This window comes from Phaethon aethereus, assembly GCF_964289735.1.
Source record: "Phaethon aethereus genome assembly, chromosome: 3".
In the NCBI taxonomy this organism is placed as follows: Eukaryota; Metazoa; Chordata; class Aves; order Phaethontiformes; family Phaethontidae; genus Phaethon; species Phaethon aethereus.
The window spans coordinates 126,101,091-126,111,492 of record NC_138576.1 but is presented as its reverse complement, the minus strand read 5'-3'; the positions used below and the strand labels follow the sequence as shown (position 1 = coordinate 126,111,492).

The 10,402-nt window shown below is 45.0% G+C and overlaps 1 protein-coding gene across 1 annotated transcript in view; it reads left to right on the top strand.

The window, feature by feature from the left end:
* Positions 1 to 426: 426 nt before the first annotated feature.
* REL (REL proto-oncogene, NF-kB subunit) overlaps positions 427 to 10,402 on the top strand; it is a gene marked incomplete at its 5' end in the record, with an annotated part of 30,808 nt that continues 20,832 nt past the window's right edge. Inside the window, 4 exons of the mRNA XM_081998630.1 lie at positions 427 to 594; positions 3,336 to 3,480; positions 5,574 to 5,716; positions 8,961 to 9,109. Of these exons, the coding sequence (XP_081854756.1) occupies positions 427 to 594; positions 3,336 to 3,480; positions 5,574 to 5,716; positions 8,961 to 9,109 (605 nt within the window). The remainder of the gene's footprint in view (positions 595 to 3,335; positions 3,481 to 5,573; positions 5,717 to 8,960; positions 9,110 to 10,402) is intronic.

Genomic DNA, 10,402 nt, shown 5'->3' with positions numbered 1-10,402 from the left:
GAGCCGGGGGCGGCCTCCGCCGGGGCGGGGAGGGGGTGGCCGGCGCTCCTCCTCCCCGGGGCAGGGGGGAGACCGGGCCCGGCTCCCGGCGGCCCCGGGGCCGGGCGGGGCGCGGCGGGGGCGGCTCCGCGCCCGCCCGCCGGGAAATTCCCCCTGAAAAGGGCGGCGAGCGGGGCGCGGCGGCGCAGCCAGCCGGGGCGGGCCGTCCCTCCGAGCCGCCGTCTGTTCATCCGTCTGTCTGTCCCTCCAGAGGCGTGCGGGGCCCAGGCGGGGAGCCCCGCGGCGGCAGTGGGGCCGGAGCGGCTGCGCGGAGCTGTCAGCATGGCCGGTGAGCGGCGGGACGGGCCCCAAGGCGGCGGGCGGGGGGGAGGGTGTGTGAGCGCGGCCCCGCTTCTCTCCCCCCCCGCCCCGCGGTGCCCCGGCATCATGGCGATGCGGGCGGCGGAGAGCCGAGCCCCAAGCGATGGCTGGCTCTCGTGTCTGTGCTGGGGGGGGGCGGTTCGCTTCTCTTCCGCCGTCTCCCGCTGGCTTGGGCCCGCAGGGGCCGGCGAGCGGCCGTGCCCCCGCCCCGCCACCCGGCGCCTGCTCCTGATGGTAACTCGGCGCCCGCCTGCCTCGCTCGGGAGGCTTTCGTGGCCGAAGTTGAGGGAGGAAGGTCGCTCAGAGCGGCGGCGGCGAGCCCGTGCCGGGCTGTCGCGTGTCGGAAAGGCTCTTCCGAGTCTTAAAATCGCGTCGTGGGAACGGGTCGGGGCGTTAAGCGAGCGCGCGGGCCGCGTCTCTGGGCGGGAGGCCGAGGACTCCTCGGCAGGGCCCTGCTCGCGCCGGGAACTTGCCAAAATCTGGCCGAAAATGCGAACGAACGAGAAAAGGGGATGGCATCAATGCAAAGTAACGTAGACGAGGGATCGCGCGTTGAGTAATCGCAGCGAAAAGCCCAATTAAGTTTCTTTAGGCTAAATGAAACCGAATTTGTCATCCTCTCGGAAGGTGTTTCTCTGCTGTCTGTCTTAGGGTTTAAAAAAAAAAAAAACCCAAAACTTAAGATGTGGCAGCGTTAATTAGAAGGGCATTTCTAAGGACGGGTGCTCTCCAGCCGCAAAACTTAGGGGTGCGCGCTCTGTTACCCCTTACCGAAGGACGAACGCTCGCTTCTGCTATGCGTGTGTGCGCGCTGTCAACCGGCGGCGAAGACCGCTCCGTTTGTAGGGAGGCATCTTTTAAATACGGCGTTGTATTTGCGAGTGGCGAAGCTGAAGCGGGAGGTAGCACTTTTCTTCACGTCTTAATGTATTTTTAGTGTAATTAGGAACTAGATAAGGAATTTTTCGGTAGGGGAAGTTCATAACTTCCTGGTACTAGCTAGCTTTTGTAGTTTTTTGGTTGTGTGTTTCCCCCCCCCGCCTTTTGGTTGCAGTTCTGTAATGTAACGCGATAGTAAAGAGGAAGTTTATGAGCAGTTTGTCTCTGTTAGAATCGGTACAGTTCGTGGAGTCCGAGGTAGATTACTGCTTTCTAAAATAAAAACATGTTTAAGCTTTCGGTTATTTCAGGTTGAGCTAGAAGGTGCTCTAACACATCTTCCACCGTAGTCCCTTTTGCCTGAGCTGTTGCAGGAGGTGACAAGCGTATAGACTGTGTGCCCTTGCCCTTCAGAGAAGGCTATTGCCGTGGAGGACGTGGGGTCACCACTGAGAGCAGTGACATCAAGGTCGAAGGGCGACACTTCTCCCGTCTCTGTCTCGCTGCAGTTGCCTCGCGTCGTGGGGTTTCGGGTGATACTTTCACATCTTCCACAAAGACCCACAGCTACTCTGCTGTCACGCGCAGGCGTTGCTGGAGAGAGCCTGTTCACAGGGCGCTCTTAGTTGTGCGAGAAAATTAGAAATGGTGTAGTCCCTCCAGAGCCCGCTTCCTTTCAGCTAAGGAACGGGACAAAACGTGCGGACCCTTGATTCCGTTGTCGCTTTGCTTGGTGGCAGCATGTCACGCTTCCTCCCTAATGGCACAGGCCGTGTTAAACTTCAGACTGGCCCAGGTTTCTTGTCGTGGAGAAGCCCACGTGGAAGTGTTTTCTGGGGTTGTCTTTTTGTTCCTTTTTGTATTGCTGAAAACGGATGAGAAGAAAAAAATGTTCAGTTCTTGAATGAGCAGAAGCTGGCTGAGCTCTTGGAGTTGTTACTCGTTTTGCCTATTTTCCTTGCGTATGTAATTGGGACAGTTGTTCTCTTGTATTCTCTTTTAAATTAGTGTAGTGTTCAGGGCATGGGGGGGATAAACAATTTCATAACAAAAAGAACAAGAGGCAGGTTGTAATATGTAGTATAATGTTTCTATTGCTAGCATGTGTATAGGCAATTATAATTAATTACAAATGCAAATTAAACTCTTAGGCACTTAGATGAAGGATTAGCTAGACTTTTGCTTTTCTCCCATTTCACATACTTCGCCGAATAGTTGTGGCCAGGTAGGTAATACGAGTAGCCGTGCATTTCTCTTCCAGTATTAGCAAAAGAGAGCTTGTTTTTTGACATCGCTTGTATTTGTTTGACAAACACAGCAAGACCCGAAGAGGAGAGGTCTTCAGCAACTGTGTGGGAACTAACAGACCTCTGTGTGTGAGAGTAGATTGTGAAATAGTTAAGCCATGCCACTTCACAAGCACATTGCTGATTTACAGAAATAGGGAACACCAAACAGCCCTCCACTTGGCTCCGGAGTGCTGATAATACCTTTAGTTTGCACAAACACTTTCATGTGTTTTCCTCTCTACATGAAACACGATGACACCGATAATCATGGTAGAGGTGATAACGTGATTCTTAAATAGAGTGAGAGAGAACCAAGATAAAGTGACGCTTAATGTTTAATCTCTGGAGGCTACTGTGTCACTGAGCTTTACTTTCCCACAAACACACCTGCTCTTAAGCAGTGGGTTTGCCTTCAATGACATTTGTTTCAACCGCAGCCCCGTAAAGATCATTGAGCTCAGAGTTTTAAAATGAAGTGCTCTTAATGGGTGAGAAAAAAAAGTCCTCTTAAGCAAGTTTTAATGGAGCACGAAGGGAAATTACTGGTTAAAGCAGAGAGAGATCAAGACTTGAAGTGATTGTGTTCTATAGTAGTTTCAAGCAGCAAGGCTCTAGCTGGTTTTGAGAAATACGTAATGTATGTGGGTGTACTGTGCGTCTGGTTAGCAGCTATGTAAGCCTGCGCATCTCCGAAGTAAGATGATTAGTAGGCACCTTAGTGCAATTTTGTCATTATAACATCTAAAATAGATTTTTAATATAGTATATGGATATGTGTCTGTATTTGTGGCATGCTGCGTTACGTAGGAACAGAAAGGTGAGGTTCTTTTCTCTCCTCAATTCCATGATGGAAATGGGAGGCTGACTGATACGCCGCGGTCGCTCCTCACTGCTGGCAGAAGTCCTCCGTTGCCTGGTCCACCGGACTGTGCTGATAAATACAATAGCATAAGTAAATGTAAGGGTGAAAGTTGAGAGCCATACACTGGTGTGTGAACTCAGTTTTGTGAGAAGCTCAGACTTCTGCTCTGTCTTTGAAGCCGGCTTTACGTCACTTCTAGGCTTTTTTGTTATCATTGCTCATGCCTCCCCTTCGCCTTTGCTGGACTTGCTTATTTTCCACAAAGAGAAAATATACAAAGCTTATCTAAAGGAGGGTTAGGTAAGATCTGGGAAGTATCTAGAAAAGGGACCATCCTTGTAAGTGACTGGACCTAGGGTAGTTGCTAACGTGTATTTAATATGACAGCTCACAGGCTATTTTCACAAAATTATTTAAAATCTCCTTGATGGGAGGTGATCAGTTTAGATATTGCATTCTGATAAATCGTTAGAAAGGAATATAGAGAGTCCTAAAGTGTAGTTCTCCAATGTTTGGCTCCAAATGCAGCCTGGAGTTGAAACACATTGTGCTTTTTTTAAAGGGCTTTGAAAACGCACGTGTTGTTGAAGATAATTCCAGCGTAAGAGGTGCTTTTACATCCTTCCATTCCACAGCTGTCTGTAGGTGTGTTAGAGCTGAAATGTGCGTTCGGGTCAGACGAAGGTGACATCTCAGACATCTCAGCTGTAGTTATTTCCATCCCGTCTCTACTTCTCTTAGTTACTTTATCTTTTAGGTCATAACATTTTCCTACTTTGAGTATGAACTGCTGCAGCACTGGAGCTGTTTTGCCACCAACAAATCCCAGGCATAAAGTTCAAGCTTTGTGTTGGCAGGTATACCTAAATCACTGTAGGTGCCGCAAAAGAGAAGCTTTTGTTATGGAGTTAAGATTGGAATCCACGTCTTTGCTTGGCCTCATAGGCTGTGTAGACCTTGGGCAAAAGGAAGTAGGGGATCTTTTACCCTTTTAGCACTTTCAATATATTTAATAACTATTTTGCTTATTACGTTGAAGTCCAAGCACTTTTTTTCAGTGCTGTGCCACAGGATGTTGCCTGTCATGTTTGTTTGTGATGCTCAACCTTGCTTGAGTAGGATGCTATTATGTGAAGATGACAGAGAGCTCAGTAGACATTTCCATAAGCTATGTTCTTCTGATCGTGCAGCACCATGATGATTCAACTTCTACAATATTTACTTACCCTCTGTTATTTGTTTTTCACATGCCATCCCACTGTTGTCACTGATTGACTATCCTGTTTGATGTTCTCAGTGAGATATATTAAATAACTTGTTACTGTCTGGCAATAAAACATCACTTGAAGAGTACTTACACTCTTGCTAAGTTAATGTCTTTCTAACACCACACCACCATCCACCCCCCCCACCCCCCCCCTTTAAGAGTTCTTTTGTCTCTTATTCTTGTCTAGCACTCATGTTTCCTGAAAACCTCTTGTTGACAATTGCACAATAGCTTTTACTTAGGTTTCGTTGTCTGGGGAGATACTGCAACTAGAAGCTAGCCCTGTGGGAGGTGGGCAGCTCAACATGTAGAATTCAATACCAACTATCAGGTATTTTCTGAGCCCACAGTGATGGTATTCAACCCAGTAGGGCTGGTGGGTTGTTTTTTTTTTTTTCCCCATAATTTGCATAGTTTCTGCTTCACTCTGATAGGAACAAAATCAATCAATTCTGAGGAAACGTCTTCACTTTCAGAGGACATTTAAGAGAACATAGTACTTGACAGTGTCTGTACATTGAGAGGACAGCCATTCCTCCAAGTGGAATTGGAATTAAAAATATCAACCATTCCCTCAAAATAATGATTTGTTTTCTGTTGTATAAAATCATCTTTCATCAGATACATACTCTAATAGCTAAAAGAAGCGAAGTTCTAGGCGAGGTGGAGGGGACGGCGTCCTTTGCTAATTACTTCATGGCATTGATACCCAGAGGCTTCATTTAAATCTGTTTTCTCCCCTCGCCCCCCCACCTTCAATGTGTGCATGTACATAAAAAGAAGAGTAGGAAGGTAGACCGAGTGGAAAGATGGTAGTGTCAATCAAAGAGTCTAGATATTCTAATTTGTACATCTTCTGCTGCTTTTTAAGCTCTACTGTGTACTAACATCAAAAGTGTTTCGGTTTGTTTTTAAGGTGGCCCTGAGCCCTACATTGAAATATTTGAACAACCCCGGCAAAGGGGCATGCGTTTCAGATACAAATGTGAGGGAAGATCGGCAGGCAGCATTCCAGGAGAGCACAGTACCGAAAACAATAAGACCTTCCCTTCCATACAGGTAAATACTGCTTTTATCCATGAGTTACCATTGCCTACATTAACATTGTGCTGTAGCTATGTGTTGGACTCGGGGCAGTAAGTAAAATACTTTTCATTTCGTGTTCTGTTATTCTTTCCTTGACATGCAAATGTAGTTGCAACAGAGTGGAAAAAGAGTTCTTTGCTCCTAGTCATTAAAGATTTTGTTTCAAATTTACAAGAGGAGAAGGTGTAGAGGTAGTTAACAAAGCGCTGGTAGAGAGGAAATTCAGTGAAGTTACTCATTGTCTGGGAGTCATTCATTATTATCTTTTTCTCTATGCACATTTATTCTGGTTTCTTAGTTACGTGACTTGGGTTTGTTCTTACTGTTTGGACTGAAATATGAATTTTGGGAGAGCTCTAATGAGTTTGCGTACAAAATTTGAAAAAGCTTTGAAAAGCTCCTGCAGGCAACATGAAAAAAGGGACTTTGTACAAGTGGGCAAAGTAAGAAAGTGACTTGCAGCCAGTGATTCGGTGGTTAGGCTCTGCAAAAGAAACTACCATGAAGAATGTGAAGTCAGAAGGGGATACAGAATTTAAAAATGAGTTGAGAAAGGGGAATTATGTGGTCAGAGCACCTGCACTGAAGACAAGTTTGGTGGTTGCATTATGGATACGTTGGGAAATCCAGAATGAAGGGATTCAGAGTAGCCTTAGCAGCTATGATCAAAGCAGGCGCAAAGACGCAGACAGTAGTAGTGGTGGAATGGAAGCACTTTGGCAGTAGCTTTCCTGTGTGGGACAAAAGAATGTGTCGGAGACCCTGGACAGGTAGGATAAGGGAGAAGAATTTCTGGTCTCCTATTTGAAGTTTAAGTTGCTAGTGTTTCCTTGATCTCCCTCAATTCGGAGAAGGTCTTTCAGAGGTGAGATTAGAAGAGAAAGGTGAAATATAAATGGTAAGTTACAAGTGCTTGCCATCTTGAAGTATGTTACAGTGCTCAGGAACAGAAGCTGTGTTTGCAGTGTGTGCAAGTGGGGGAAAAAAAAAAAAAAAGAGCCAAAGATGGAGTTTCTGGAATCACAGCAGAAAAAGAACAGATACAGAGGATGTGAAATCTGAAAAATACAAGATGTTTTAGGCTAGGCATAAAAACTCTTTAAGAAGAGGGAGAGTTTGAGAAAGATAGTATCGGCAGTCATGTGTTGAGCAGCAGAGTGAGCCTTTACTACATAGAGCAACTGTGGAAGCTGGTCTAGCCCTGAAGCCAGAAGTACTAAGGGAAGAAGCAAACAAGAAGGTTGTGTCCCCCCCTTGATTATCACAGTGCCAGATTTGGTTAAGGAATGCAGGAAATTAAGATCTTGCCGGACTTCTTTTCAGCACTCTTAACGATTGAACAAGGAACTGTGTAGACTGCTGGCAAGAGTAAATACTTTCAAACTCTCAGCCTAAGGCTGCGTCAGGGCACAAGTTGAACACGAGCAATAAGCCCTTGGTTCCTCTTAGCTTGGACTGTGTTGCGCATGAAGGCCAGCCAGAACGCAAAGGGAAGATGGGATGTGGTAGGTGACCGCGCAATCCTGGCCATAGTTTGTCCTTTTTTTAAAGGTGACTGTTGATGATAGAGCTGATTGTTACTGATAGCAGGTGATTTCTAGGTGAATTCCTGCCTCCCTGAAGCCCGTAGGAGGCTTTAGTGCTGATTAGCTGCTAGGGGAGTCCCCTCGAGAGATGGAAACATCAATGAGGATGAGAACAGAGAGGCCAGGAAGAGATTAAATTTCGTGGTGCGGTTGAGATGAAGAACATCAAGGAGGAACTGGAGACTCAAAAGTGGCTAGATCAGGCTTCAAGTTGGAGGGACTGGATTTGCAATGAGGAGGAAATGATGTAATAGTTCAAGAACGTCAAAGAATGGTGGAAGTTTTATTTTGAGGGTAAAAATTAACAGTGGCTTGTGTGAAGGCCAAGAAAGGAGCCAAACTGGAGACCGAAGAAGCTAACATGATGGAAGCTAGAAGAGCACAAGTCGAGTCAGTGGTTGAGGTGTTGGCCAAGAAGGATATGTGATGGATCCTTGGAGGCTCAGGAGGAGGAAAGAAAGTGTGCTGAAGGAGAGAAGGAGAGGAACAGTTAGTTGTAGGGCAGGGGAAGTGGAGGAGGAGAGCTCGCCTCTGCACAACTGTGTGTCTGAGCAAGTCTTGTATTTGCTTTCAAGTTGTTACACTTCAAACAATTTAGGCCAAACTTTTTTTTTTTAAACACTCACCCACACAACCCTTGGTGACTTCACTGGTAGCTGTCAGCATGAGGGAAAACTTCTACACACCTGAGACGAGTGTTGAATTAGGCTGATGACTGTTGTGAAGGCTCTAGTAGGAGCTTGAGAATTCAGTGCTTCCTTTCCTGGATTGAATATTCATCTGAGAATGAATTTAAAAAAAAAAGAGTCTTCATAGGGGATTATGTCATGCTGTATCTGTTAAGATCCTCTTTTACTGCTTAGTATTCATGCACAGGTAGCATCCTTTTCCCTGAGGCTTTAGGAGCTTTTTCCTAAGATCTTTGGAGCTAGACCTGTCCTTCAGTAAGCATTTGTATGTGGTCACCTATGTAGAATTTTGCATCTTTTCGTTGTAAGGCTAGGCATGATGATGAAATATGTCCTGTTACGTTTGGTCTTACAGCGTTACAAGCTGTTTTAGTCTCGGGTCTAAGCTTCTGTATTACCTCTGTCCTTTTGCACACGGATGAGAATTGAACTTGTGTGAAGACCTTGGTGAGACGGTGAAGCGATCGATCACTAGCCTCAAAAAAAAAAAAAAAAGGAAAGAAAGAAAAAAAGATTCTTGACAGCCTTTCAGATTTTCTTCCTATTCTTGCAGTAAGGTAGTTCAAGAGAATTGAATGGACTGAATGGCAAATACTGGCACCAGTGAAACGTTGTCATTACAAATAACCAACTGCTTTGGCAAAACTAGCAGGTGAAGTATGTTGGTTTACTTTCTGAAATAGATGAGATGTACTTTTGAAAAAAATCATTTTTCAACTATTTTGCCAAGGAGTTGTTTTTTAGTGTAAAATGAACAGAACTGAAATGGAATGAACAAAACTTCTGAATGGTCTTGGCTTTTATGAAGCAATAACGCCTTTCCTTAGCTGTGGTGTTTCTTCCATAGAGTATTTTAGCATAAAAGGTATTTTCTGTTACATGCGGGGACTTTACTAGCCCTGATTATCTAAAATGTAGAAAACATCTCACATTTTTTTGTAGATTCTGAACTATTTTGGAAAAGTCAAAATAAGAACTACACTGGTAACGAAGAATGAACCCTACAAGCCACACCCTCATGATCTGGTTGGAAAAGACTGCAGAGATGGCTACTACGAAGCAGAGTTTGGGCCAGAACGGCGAGTCCTGTCGTGAGTAATGGTCTTGCTTGGGAGTTCGATTAATTATGCAAGAGATTTGCTAATCTTACGTTTTAAACCTCTGACTAGTGATTGAAAGGGCAATTAGTATGCTGTCTTTGCTGAAGTTTACTAATCCATCGCAGAGAGAGGGCTACTTCTCTTTGAAGTATTTCCTTCTCTTTTCGATACTTCACACACTCATCTTTGGTCCTGTTCTTTTCCTATCACCCTTTTTTCCTTGCTTAATTCTCCCAATGTCTGTCTCCTTTTCCTTTCTCCCACCTGTTTGCTTATTTTTTTGGTCCTGTTCAGTAACACTTCTTACTCTTGAGCGTGACGCTCTCCTACATGTGAAAATGATGAGTAATCGATTGGGTAACAACAACATTAGAATTAGCACTTCGTGATGATTAGGGAAGTTCACATCTTCCATGGGAGTTACATTTGGACTTTCTGGAACTGGTGGAGAAAGTTTGTACTGGCTGAGTATCGCGTCATTTAGAAGATAATGGTTGTGACGCATCTAGAAACATGTTAGTAGCTGTCACTGTTGTTGCTGTTTGTTTGGGTTGGGGTTTTTGGGTAAAAATACAGATTCTGCTTAGGCCCAGCTCTGTAGAGCAGGCATGCCGGGGAAGGATCTACTTGCGGATGCAGTAAGGAAAACTCAGGCTGCATATGAGAGGTGTTTGTCAGTGCTATTCAGAGGGATATTAAGAATATCTAAAATACCATTGTATTCGATGGCATTTCCTGTAAGTTTACCGAGTCTTACCTAATAAAGTAAAAGCAGAGTAAACTGTAACAAGTGTCGAGTGATTCTTGCCAGAGAGGGGAATTTAGAATTGACAAGCTGTTTGTGGTTCACAGTTTGCGATGTAGTCAATTTGGAAGTAGGCTATTGCTTTGGGGTAAACATAACTGAGCTGGGAAGAAAATAAGGTAAATATTTCAGTGTATAAGTAGCTCTTACGCACTGCTCTCAGGCTGATGTGATTCTGTTGCTGTTAGTGAAATTACTCCGTATTTATGTGGGTTTAGTCAGTAGAACACTATTAAAGGAGAGGACTGAAGACACGGTCTGTTTGAAGACGATGATGGCCTGATTGTGAAATAAACACTCGTAACAGTGGAGTTGCTTTTTCAACATACAGCCCAGGCTCAAGTGATCATGAATGTGCTGCACTGTATTCAGGTGGCACGTAGCATGTTGATGATCCTGTCTTTGCTATTACAGATGCTAACAGTTTTATTAGTTCATTTTTAGCTCTGTTCACAGTGCTGTCCTAATCGGCAAATGGT